The sequence below is a fragment of the Mytilus californianus genome, unplaced genomic scaffold (assembly GCF_021869535.1).
Source record: "Mytilus californianus isolate M0D057914Y unplaced genomic scaffold, xbMytCali1.0.p SCAF_13, whole genome shotgun sequence".
NCBI lineage: Eukaryota > Metazoa > Mollusca > Bivalvia > Mytilida > Mytilidae > Mytilus > Mytilus californianus.
Window position 1 is genome coordinate 11831170 of NW_026262615.1, and position 13055 is coordinate 11844224.

Below are 13055 nucleotides of genomic sequence, written 5' to 3' on the forward strand. Positions count from 1 at the left end.
GTTAGTGCTTGAAAAAAAGTATAGATTTGAAATAAAATAAAATTCCGCGAAACTTCATGAATGATTTTGGCGCAGAGACGTCATGGCCAAACAAATAAAAACTTACAACCTGAAGGTTATTACGTTACTTCTACGATTCAAATTTGGATAAAATCACATCAAAGCGGCGATTTTGATGTAGATGTTTTTTTATTTTCGATAATATTGTACATGTTGTAGTTTTGATAGTTTTTGATCTAAGCAATCCAAAACGGCGGGTCCCTCCTTAGTTACGCCATGTCAACTGTGGATTTAATGGTAACTTTTAGCTAATGAAATAAATTGTTACATAAAAATGCATTAGAACTCCTGATTTCTCCTATCACTTTCTGTATGTTTGGAAATGCGACGGTTGTGTTATTCTCTACAAGTACCTAAACAATTGCTTTTATAAATGTGAGGCTGCAAATTAAGCGTGAGTGGTTCATCGTTGCATGCTCTAACGCTTATTTATTCTCCTCAGACATCTCCTTGAACATTCAATAATTACCTTTCTGGTACATATTTAAGTAATCACAAAGATCTTGGTAACATCGTCCCTTTCTTTCTGCATTACACCCTGTAGTCATAGCCTTTAATGCAAATTCTGGACAATGTGTGCTTCTGGTAAGGTTTGCAGTTATCCATTCGGCGACTAATGATTTTTTCACCTAGATTGTATTCTGTTCCTTGATTTTTGAAAAAAAATGCATTGTTTTTACTAAAATCCCTCACAATGTTTTCGACTTGATGTCACCAGTAAAGCTTTCAAATCCTGCGTACACATCGAATTAATGGAACCTTCATTGATTTCAAATGGTTTTCAAAATCTTCGTAGGCCCCTTTATTCGTCATCGTAAGTTAGCAATCATCTTGTTATTACTGTCTGTTCTCTTTTTGCTGGGATAGGGTCTGCTCACTTTGGAAGTGATTAAAAGAGAGGCGAAAGAAACCAAAGGGATATTTTAACCTGTTAATCTCAATTAAAGTCGAAATCAGACTGACAAAAAACCGCGGGTGATCTATTAAATATGTTGATACTTTAGATCAAGTGATTAGGCATCAGATAATAGCGGTGTGCCAATCCTTCTTTCCCAATCTCCAACAAGTCCACATTCAGTTCTCTTTTGTCAGTATCAGATATCCTGAGTGGGTAGGTCTTTTTCTTTTCTAAACCATACACGCTGGTTGGTATATTGGATTGTTTTCGCAAACTTGAGATTATCTGGGACGTCAATCCCTTCAAACGTGAACTTCTGTCCATCGATGGTACTAGTTCACTCGGTCAGCACTTTTATGTTCTACCCATTCGTAATGTATCGACACCAAAATCGCCCAAATAAAACAGTGCTTGTCCTGGTTCTTCACATCAATGATGGCTTTCTTTTCTGCCAGCCACTTAAGTAAGACCTAGTATTGACATCCGACAATTGATCTTTATCTATCGATATCAAATTTTATTTTAATCTCCTCAGTCAGTGCCTAACCATTTTTATCTGATATCCAACTTGCAAATTTCTCTCCAAAACTATTTTACATCATTTTCTACATATCTTCAAAGTTGATCGCCTTTGTCATGTTTGTTCAGCAATGAATATAAGCTTCTTCTTCTTTCTTCACAAACCATCTTTTCAAACATGCAATTTAAAATCACATATACTTTTGCTAATTTTCGTTGTACCCCAATTTATAATTTCCATTCAGGTGCTATGTTTTTGTGCGACCTAACTGTCAATTCTATACTACAGACCTAATGTTTGCTTGAACAAAAGACACAGGGGGAAACCTAAGATAGATCTCACCACCAATCGAATATCGAGGTATGATAACAATCATCTCTTTCCTACGGCCTTTTTATAATTCGAAAATATTTCCAATGACAATACGTGTATCCGGACTACATGCATATGGAAGGTAGACTATAAGGTGTTATCGACAAAAAGGTCCAGATGGGTTAAACAACAGAAGATCTACATCATAGGATCCAAATCGGGGTCTGAGATTACCTACTCCTTACCATCAATTAATTAAAAAGTTTTCCTCGACAACATTTTGATTCACACATGATGCAAATTTAAGACAGTGACCTCAGATCTCTTGGACCAAAAGATCAAGGTGGGAGGACTCACGGAAGGTCTACATTATAGGTTAAATATAGGTATCTGATATAACTGAACCCTTATCCACTCTAACTCCGTGCGTCAATGCTTTTATTCGCACTATCTAGTAAAACAATCAAACCTGTGGCCTACGGTTTTTGTTTTTTATTTGAGTCGAAATGCCCAGTTTATGACTTCTCTTAGAAAGGTCTAAACCACATTTTCCAATATCGATAACTGACATTACTGCCCTCTGTGTTGATATGAATTATCATTGACATGGTCATCATTATAAATTGACGTTTACAAAACTTTACGTTTTTCGAAATACTAAGGATTTTCTTCACCAGAATAGCCTGCTTTAGCTGTATTGATAAATCATTTCGGAATTTAATTTGTAAAACAGTTCCTGCGTCGAAAATTTTATCTGCACTAGATGTATATGAAAATCAGAGATCAAATATTTCCTGGACCAAAAGCCTCAAGTGGACATTTCACGGAAGGTCTATACCATGAGTCCAATATCGGTACTGACGTATGCAACTTAAATCTAACACATAAACAGATCCTATTGGCCATGCTTTTAATTTGATCAGCATAAGCTTTAAATGCAAACGAGTGGCATAAGGTTTCCTGGATAAAAGGTCCAGGTCAGAAAACTAAAAAAAGGTCTTCAGGACAGGCCCAATATCGGGGTCTTACATTACTGGCTCCTGTCACTCGTTGTAAATTTGATAAGAAAAAGAAATATCTGTAGAACTATTTTATACGCACTAGATGCAAATCAAAAGCAGAAGCCTCTTATTTCCTGGACAAAAATTTCCAGACAACCATACATAGGTCCAATACCGGGGTTTGAAATAAATGATTCCCTTCCATCGTTATATTTAATTCGTATAAAAATCTACACGACAATGCTGTTCATAAATTTTGCACAATTCCAACATATGTACAATCTTCCAGTGAAGTTTATATAATTTAGGTGGAAAACTTAAGGAGGAGTTGATTACACAAAAGTTTCATAAATATTGCTGAAAAAATGACTAAGATCCAAAGTCTAGAAAAAGTTGAGAAAATCACTCAAGGAATCAAAGAATGTGCGCAACTTTAACATAGGTTCGATCTTTTTTTGTAAAGTGTATGAGATCTGGATTAAAAACTGCAGTAGGAGTTGATTGCACAAAACTAGTATCCTATTTCATTTAAATTAAAGTTTCAAAATCTTGAAAAATGAGCCGCCTGGCTTAACTAAGACATTTTCCACGTTGTCCTTAGAACCTGACGTAGAGGTAGACATTTTCACTAAAATGGCCAATACTACTTATGTTATAGACCCGTACGAGTTTTTCAGTATAGGGTGATGAGTATCTGGTATGTCATATAATCTAATAATTATTGGCGACTGGATTAACTAAGAGATTCTCCACATTGACCAATTGACCAGAGGTAGAGCGAGATTTTCCTTTTTGAATTTTCGTCGGAGTTCAGTGTTTTTGTGATTTTACTTTTTTTTCAAATGGATTGAAATTTTCTTTGGACCAAATTTTGGGGACTTTTGTGACATTTTCAACTTTTTGTAATATTTTGTATCAAATAAATGCAGATTGTTGCCATGGTTACACCGAAAAGATATTACGTTTCACCATTTTAAGTATTGGAAATCAAATCTCTGTTTCCATATATACGCACATGCATAACCCACACATTAAGCCTTATTTGTTAGAAAGCATTGAGAAGAGGGTGTTCAAAAATAATGGGTGTCATTTTTTTCCAAACTCTTTATTGCTACCATAAATCGATTAAGCGAAAACAAATCCGGGTCACAAACCAAAACCGAGTGAGACACATCAACTATAAGGAGAAAACAAAAACACTGACCTACTACCAAAACAAACACCAACATACATAGAAACGGACTATTTGATAATAACTGCCATATTCCTGACTTGTTACAGGACATTTTAAGAAAAAAAATGGTGGGTTGAACCTGGTTTAATGGCTAGCCAAACCTCCCGCTTATATGGTAATGTTAAAAATACCGCTAAAATTACAACATCACGTGACAGGAATACAGTAAAAATAAACGCTTGAACATTAAGAACTGTGCGTCACACGAATGTATCAACACCATAAAACGTAACGTATTTTTGTGACGTTTATTTTATCACAAGTAAATTTCTAAAAATAGAATATAAATATGGTATTGTGTTATCAATGGTGTAATTATTTGTATTTTCTAACCATGTCGGTTTTTCTTTTAAGGTAGAAATACACAGTTAGGAGTATAATTTAGCATTTTAGGCCCGGTGGATTTTTCAGATATGAAAGATATTGTGCAATAAAATTCATTTTTAGACAGCTGATGGCTAATTTAGCCTTAAAAGTTGGTTTATAAGAGCATCAAGATCATTTTTACATGTTTTATGGGATATTTTCTGTTTGACTGTACGTATTTTCATAGCCAGACCAACCACAGGTCCAGAAATTTGTGAACTGTTTACAAACATTTTTTTTCACACGAGCTGTTTGACGCAGACGAAAGATATATGATATTTATTTGATCACTTGATAGAAACATGTAAATAATTGCTGAAAAGGTATCACTCCAAGGGATTGAAATTCTACTTGTGTCTAAATTTTGGGAAATATGTGACATCTTTATCCCCCCCCCCTTTTTGTAATATTGTTTAGCAAATACATGCAGGTTGTTGTCATGGATACACCGAAGAGAAATTATATTTGACCATTTCAACTACTGCACATCAAATCTATGAAAGATACTGATTACATAATTATGCACATATATGACACAAACAGTAGCTTATTTTGTAAGAAAGCAAGGAAAAGGGGATGGTAAAACTTAGAAGAGTAAATTTTAATTTTTTTTCCTAACTGTATATTGCTACCTAAATCAAAACTGTTTAAAATCAAATAAATCCTGTGCATATAGTGGTTTTAAACTACAAATCATATACATGAACTAGCATATTATTTATCTTAACTTTTTCATACATATAGAAAATAAAAATAGAATTCAAACCATAAACGATAAGACATAACAGAATATCCAACTAGACTTACAAAAGAAACATCATAATAAAGGATGTTCGCTACTCTGTTTCAACTTTAAAAAGACTGCTGTAAATTGATAGTATATAAATAAACGAACTAAAATAGCAAAATAGCAGACAAAATGAAGGGTCCGTGTGCTTGTTTTGGAGATATAAGCCTTCGAAAATTTGGCGGGAAATAATTCTCTCTAGACTTTTCATACATTTAACATTGGCACCCTTTTTCTTTCAAAAAATATGAAAAAAATAACAAGGATTTTATTGTATTTTCAAATATAATTATTTAAACTATATATACGTTTGTCATAGATTTTATTGTGAAGTCGTTCATCTGTGTCAACATAGTGCAACTTCAGTTTAGCAGGCTGGACAAAAACAAAACAGATTCTCCATGTTGACCATGGTAACATACGATACTTTGTTCCCTAAAATTCAATACTACCTGAGGTAGAAGAAGATAGTGCCTCTTAGATGGTCTACGTCACTTATGCCTTTATCCGCATGACTTTGGTAGCATATGGTTCGGGGTACTTGGCATGTCACAGAGTCCATCTTAACTATTGTCGGCTGGCCAAACTGTGAGATTCTCTTTGTTGGCATAGGTACCGGAGGTAGAAGATATTGTCTTTAAAATGGCACATAGCACTTATGCCCTAGATCCGATCAAATGTGTCAGCATATGATGAACAGGATGTCACTTAGTCAACTTTGGCCATGGCGTTGTCAGTTTGTTTTCGATCTATGAGTTTGACTGTCCCTCTGGTATCTTTCGTCCCTCTTTTAGTCCAATTTCACTATTCCAGGCCAAACAAAGAGATTCTCCACATTGACCATGGTACCAGAGATAAAGTAGATATTGCCTCTAAAACGGCTCATAGTACTTATGCCCTTGATGCTTTCGAATGTTTAAATAGAAAGCTATATATATAGTTTAAAACATTTGAGTCTTATAATGCTAGATTTAGTCTACCCAACCCTTACGGAAAAGTTTTTTTTTTTAAAGATAGGTCCAAAGTTGGGGCTGACACTCTAACCCACCCTTACCGAAAAGTTAATAAAAAAATTGTCTACGGCAATACTTTTGTCCGCACTATGTGCAAAAAGAAGCTGGGTAGCTGATGTCTACTTGAGAAAAAATCCAGGGTGTTGTTCGGCTTAGTTTTTTTTAAGTAGATCCAAAGTTTGGGTCGGACACCCTACCCCACCCTTACCAAAAAGTTAATAAACAAATTTCTACGGCAATACTTTTGTCCGCACTAGGTGCAAAGGGAAGCTGGGTAGCTGAGGTCTACTTGAGAAAAAAATCCAGGGTATTGTTCGGCTAAGCTTTTTTTTTAAAGTAGGTCCAAAGTTGGGGTCGGACACCCTACCCCACCCTTACCGATAAGTTAATAAAAAAAAAATTCTACGGCAACACTTTTGTCCGCACTAGGTGCAAACGGAAGCTAGGGACCTAGGGCCTGCTTGATCAGAATTCAAAGTTTGGGTATAACACGGATTTTTTTATATATATATATATAATTTCAAGATTGTTATAGTTTAATCTAAGTAGACTGATATATGATTCATTCAACATCACAATCATATTTACTGATGAAGGATATCTGTTATCCGAAATATTTATAAATAATTACATTTATAGTTCCTTTTTTTGTTATTGGTGTTGTTGTGTACACTTTTTAGGCGTTTATATATATATATATATATATATATATATATATATATATAGCTAATAAATAATTTCCTTGCCCACCATACTTTGAGAACAAAAAATAAACCTTTCGTCTAATCAAAAGTAAGCGAAATTCACTGGTTCAGATGTCGAATGTTTCGTCATTTGTCTGACAAAAAAAAAGTTAAAGCACGAACGCAACTTTCTATTCTTGTAATGCAGAACAATTGATACTTTTCACGAACTATTTGACAGGATGCCGAAAATATGGAAAGCTATTTCACACAATATCGCAATTTTGCAAGCATTTAAATAATTTCATAATTATTTACGATTCTATATACACTCAAAAGTGTTGACTATTAAAAATGTAAAGCGTGCTGCAGCACGCTGTTTGGTATATTGAAAGCGAATACTATTGTCTTTAAATTAATGAACAGGAAATGGAATTTTGAAATTCATAGAATAGTGTCTTCGACTTATTTATATATCAAAAACAGATAATTAAGTGGTTATACATTAATAAAACATTTTAAGTACGTTTGAATCTTATATATATATATACAAGTCTAAATTGAAAACAACGTTCAAACCTATGATTGCGTTGGATAAAAACCGCAATTTTTAGACGTGTGCATGCAAAACAAATTTCTTGTTAGAGGGGTCTAAATACAGCACAAACAACATTTTCCAAAAGAACAAAAAAGTGAAAAAGTATAGTTTAACAAAACGCATTTGACTAACAGGTCGAACAACAAATGTTCTTAAACCCTGCTGACTGCCATTGGCGATTGCCAAATAAACGGATCACCGTTGAATAAATGGATCTTAATTATAAATTTAATACTAAACAGAAAACAATAAACTTGCGGAAAAGATGGAATACCGCAAACAAAAGGTGCAAAGGTTTTTGTACACCATATCCGAATTTCGACAATTAATGTCTCTTCAGTGATGTTAGGAATCGAAACGGTATTTGGAAAGCCCTACAATTTACCTCAATTTAGGATAGACTCTTGAATTTTGAGGAGTCAAAATAGGATGAACAGACCATATAAACCCGAAGGCAAATATAATACAAGCCCAAACGAAAAAATATAAACAAGTCTAAATTGAAAACAACGTTCAAACCTATGATTGCGTTGGATAAAAACCGCAATTTTTATACGTGTGCATGCAAAACAAATTTCTTGTTAGAGGGGTCTAAATACAGCACAAACAACATTTTCCAAAAGACCAAAAAAGTGAAAAAGTATAGTTTAACATAACGCATTTGACTAACAGGTCGAACAACAAATGTTCTTAAACCCTGCTGACTGCCATTGGCGATTGCCAAATAAACGGATCACCGATGTAATTAATGGATCCTAATTATAAATTTAATACTAAACAGAAAACAATAAACTTGCGGAAAAGATGGAATACCGCAAACAAAAGGTGCAAAGGTTTTTGTACACCATATCCGGATTTCGACAATTAATGTCTCTTCAGTGATGTTAGGAATCGAAACGGTATTTGGAAAGCCCTACAACTTACCTCAATTTAGGATAGACTCTTGAATTTTGAGGAGTATATACATATATATATATAATCCATGGAAACCAGGTGTGAAGAAATACCACAAAGGACTTCTTATTGCACTAAGAACTACGTTTTTTGTCCATGACATTTCTTCCGTGATTATTTTTTTCTTTGACTTATTTTCCAACATTCAAAATCAATATGTGTGAAACTGTCAAACAGACATATAATAATAGTAATATAGAGCCAGGAAGTATTATACTGTACAATAAAATATTGAATCTATAATACTTCCATGAGTAGATTTATTAGTTTAGACTTAAGAAATTAGTTTTTAATTGGGAATGGAAAAGTGTCGGGGAATTCATATATTAGAAGTATTTGTCGTATTAGTACAGTGAGTATAACGAAATAATGAATGTCCAGAAGGTGTCAAGTTTTTGATTAACGTACATATATTTGCAGACAAAACCCATTCGCTATAATTTATGCAAGACATTAAATTCTTATTTGTACAACTTTAAATATTAGAATTGAATGGCATGAAATTTGATAAGTCTGTTAATATTTCATAGGCGGATCCAGGGGTCCCCCCTTTCGTGGGAAAAGTTTGTTTGATTATATAGGGAATCACTGAAGCATGACTGGAGCGCCCCCTTTTTAGGTCGGTCATAAAAAGATGAGCTACTATAAAAAGAATAAAAAGACAATCTGAAAGACACCAAAAAAACATCTTCTTTTAAAAAGTATTGCATGGCAGATTTTGACAATAAAATAACAAATATCCACTAATTGCAATACAAACAAAAAATAACTTAATTACATTGTTAACACATGTTCCCATTTCTCCTTAGTTAATTCTTTTTTACCTGAAAATTTGTACTAAGGCAAAATGGGATTAATTTTATATAAAGATTTTGACAGCTAAGGCGAAATGAGAATAAGCCCTCTAAAATACATTCTTCTCAATAGACACTGAATTGCCCTAAAGCAGAATGTCATCGTCAGGTGTATAATTGAAGATGACACACACTTAATTATATATACCACCCGTTGTCAAACCTTACCTGGATTACCGACCGTGCAAGGGTCAGTATAGCCAGTCAAGGTCGTTAAAAACTCCCATCATCACCTTACCTGGACATACATCTTCTTACGTAATAAGTACAAATGTAAAATTATCGATATGATAAATTCAGTGGTCTGGGTTTTGATCTGACAGCAAGAACACATTTGTTTATTTTTTTTAGAGTTATTCGTGTTTTGGTGTCCAAACAATGCACAAAACCATCATATTTTTTACAATCACTAATATGTGTTGACTTTGGAGCCTGTATCATGAATTTAGAGTTTTGATAAAGAACCTTTTAAGAACTAATTAAGTCGTGTGTTTTTTTAGTTTTATTTTTTCATTTATTTATTTATTGCAAATTTGAACATATACCTCAAGTGAGAATTGCCAGCAGTGCATATATAGAAATACTCCAAAGGACTTCTTAGTGCACCCAAAGACATTACCAAGAATAACGTTTTTTGCATTAAGGTCACTACAATGTGTTTAAGGAGCACGCAAACATGGATACAAGAAGATATAAGCATGTAAAGCATGAATATAAAATTTTGAATCTGATTCAATAAACTGATATTATAATTCTTGAAGTAAAACGACTTTTTAATCAGCGCGTGCCACCCCGCACGTGACGAACGGCACGTGACACACGAATAGTAAAAATTCCCAAGCATCGTGTTCAATTAACCTTATGCAATAAACAATTGATTAGTTGATACAAGGATTTGTATAATAATAAAATAAATAATAAATTTTATTTTATTATTGTGTCACATACTGATTGGACATTATACAATGACATAATAAAAATATACATTAAAACAATCAGTACCCAGCCATAAGATTGGCTTATGAGATTTACATTCCTTGGTTGAAAGTAGTTCGATGAAAGAATACTTGAAAAAAAAACTTTCAAATGATAAACGGTGCCATTATTTTATTTTGTATCAATTAGAATAAAGTAAAACTTCTTTTTTTTTAAGAAGTCAATTTTCAGTTATGATTAGAGCAACAAAAAGGGCGTTTTTTCTCAAGTTGGTTTGCTCAAAGACAATGTCATAGTCTGGTTTGCTATAAAGTAAGTAAGTTATTTGTTAGAAATATTAACTTTTGAACATGTATAAAATAAATATGACACTATAGTACAAGGTGGTTTGTATAGTCAACGTTACACCCGGTCTATTGGATCTAGAATTCACCTTTTTGACAACTTTTTACAAGTATCACAGACTACATGTAAGTATAACAGGGGCGGGTCCAGAACCCCGATGTCATGGGGTACCATGAAATCAAAATTGAATATTTGTATAGATATGTAAATATGCGAAAGTGTGTTGATGTTGTGGTGATTTGGTGGTGGAAAAGAGGGGGTTAGATTTGCATTTGTGGACCATTTCTTCTCTTTGATTTTCTGCCAATTATTCTCTATTCTTTATATTTCGTCACACTTTTAATTTGTTTTCTATACTTTTGGGTCCATTTCTTTCTTCTAATCCTTTAATCTTTTCTTTTTGACCATTATTTTCTAATCTGTAAACCTCATCCATACCATGGAAGTATTATATTGACTATCAACCATAAAACTTAAATTTAAGCTATCCGGCACCATCCGGCACACTACACGTGCATCACATTGTTTTTCCGCAAACACCCGACTTAAAGTACATGTAATTTTTAATATCGGATATTTCCCGATTTCCAAGTTTCAATGATTAAAACATATTAAACAAAACTAAAAATAAGCTTGCCCTCTTTCCGAATGCAGTTAATTTTCTTATGTCATTCTGTTAAATATGGACCGATTTTTTTCGATCTTTTCAGCTTTTGTCTTTATTTATTGAATGGAAACAGGTGTCGTTATTACTTTGGCGATTCACAAATAACCACGGGAGTTTCCGTGTTTATTTACATTGGTAGGTAGATAAGACACTCGATACCAAATCACGTGATAAGACCAGTTTCAGTTAACAGAACAGGCGAAGGTGGCATCGCAGATACCCCACAAAGGAGTTATCACGTACTTGACAAACTGAGTCGGAACCTTTTATTTTCTTCAAGGAATCAGTGGGATGGGAATGTGCTATTTTTTCGTTGGAGTTCCTGTCAATATAATACTTCCATGTCCATACGTATGCCCTCATTCATGGAGGCAACCCATTCATACCCTCTTACATGCTAATTGAAATAAGAAACAAACACACACATAACTGTATTATAGGACGGTTATAAAGTAGGTCTTCTAAATATACAATATAATATATACTTTATTACATTAAGCTTTACAGCTCATCGGTGTAAAAAAGAAATAATAAATTATAATTGAAATAAAACATGTAGATAGAGAATGTTAATCATTTTGTAAAATACTGTCCTTCCTTTTAAAAGCCAGGATAATAAATTTTCCCCCAAAAAAGTCAACTGCTTAACATTTTGTAGAGTTAACAACTGTATCCGTTTATATACGCTCTGTCTATAACTGTAGTATTGTTTTATAAACTTTGCACGCAAGTCTCTATATGCCGGACACACAAGAATAAAGTGGAACTCGTCCTCAATACATTGACTACATACTTTGCATAAACGATATCATTACAGGAACATTCAGAAAACGACCAGTCTCAATATTTAATGATTTAGTCTTATTTTTGTAATAGCCTTTCCGGGCTTTCGGTATAGAGTAGGGGGTATATAATGAAAATCTAGGTTTGTGGTTATATTTTTGTAAATGACACACTACTAATTGCTACTGTTTTCCAAAAAAAAAATAAAGTTCTTGTATTTTTATATCTAGTAGGCGCTGTTTTATAAGTGAAAAGGAGTTTTCAAATGTCAGTTCAGACTGGCGTAGCCACTGTCAATTCACCTAGTCCGATGTTGTGTAATTCATCCTTAATTAGTTTTACCATGTTCTAAATCACAGCCGTACCCTGTACACACTTCCCAAACAGTCAAAGTATTTGTGCTTAATACAACTGTAGGACCATTGTTCAAGTTTGACGTATTTTGTAGACAGTCAATTGTTGACGGATTTTAGTTATTTGTGTTGTTGAGTTGTTGATGTCTCCTTGACGTATCTATCACATCTCCTTTTATTCATAAGGTGTATTCGTCTCGATTTTGTCATGATCACAGAACTTTTTATCACCAGTTATGACGATTTTGTTAAATAGATTTTACTGTTGTCACGTGTCTTCAATTTTTGCGCGCTCATTTTCAAAAGTATTTGATAATAATTCCTGAACGTTAGAATGGTTGCAACTTCTTTAAGCCAGATAAATATTGTGTTGTAAACACTAGCAGTTAAACATATTGATTAACGATATTTATATTATACTTAAAAAACATGATTATCTGGTATCCAGACGACGAAAAACTAAACGAAAAAAACAATTTAATTGTACCCAAAGTTAAGAGGATTTTATCATACGCACATTCTAGAAAACATATAAGATGCAAAAATTTCAAGTAACGGTTTCATGTAGTATATAGTTTCCATCCTTACCTTTAAATTGTTGATGGATTGCTGTATTATTGCGGGCAATTCATCGAAAGGAATTAAAATTAAAAGAACATGATGTTCTTTAACGATGTGTGGCCCTCGTGTG

The 13055-nt window shown here is 33.5% G+C and overlaps 1 protein-coding gene across 1 annotated transcript in view; it reads right to left on the reverse strand.

The window, feature by feature from the left end:
- Positions 1 to 9530, reverse strand: part of LOC127723861 (uncharacterized) — a 29444-nt gene extending 19914 nt beyond the window's left edge. The window contains exon 1 of the mRNA XM_052230579.1: positions 9519 to 9530. Coding sequence (XP_052086539.1) covers positions 9519 to 9530 — 12 coding nt within the window. The remainder of the gene's footprint in view (positions 1 to 9518) is intronic.
- Between the last annotated feature and the right edge of the window lie 3525 nt (positions 9531 to 13055).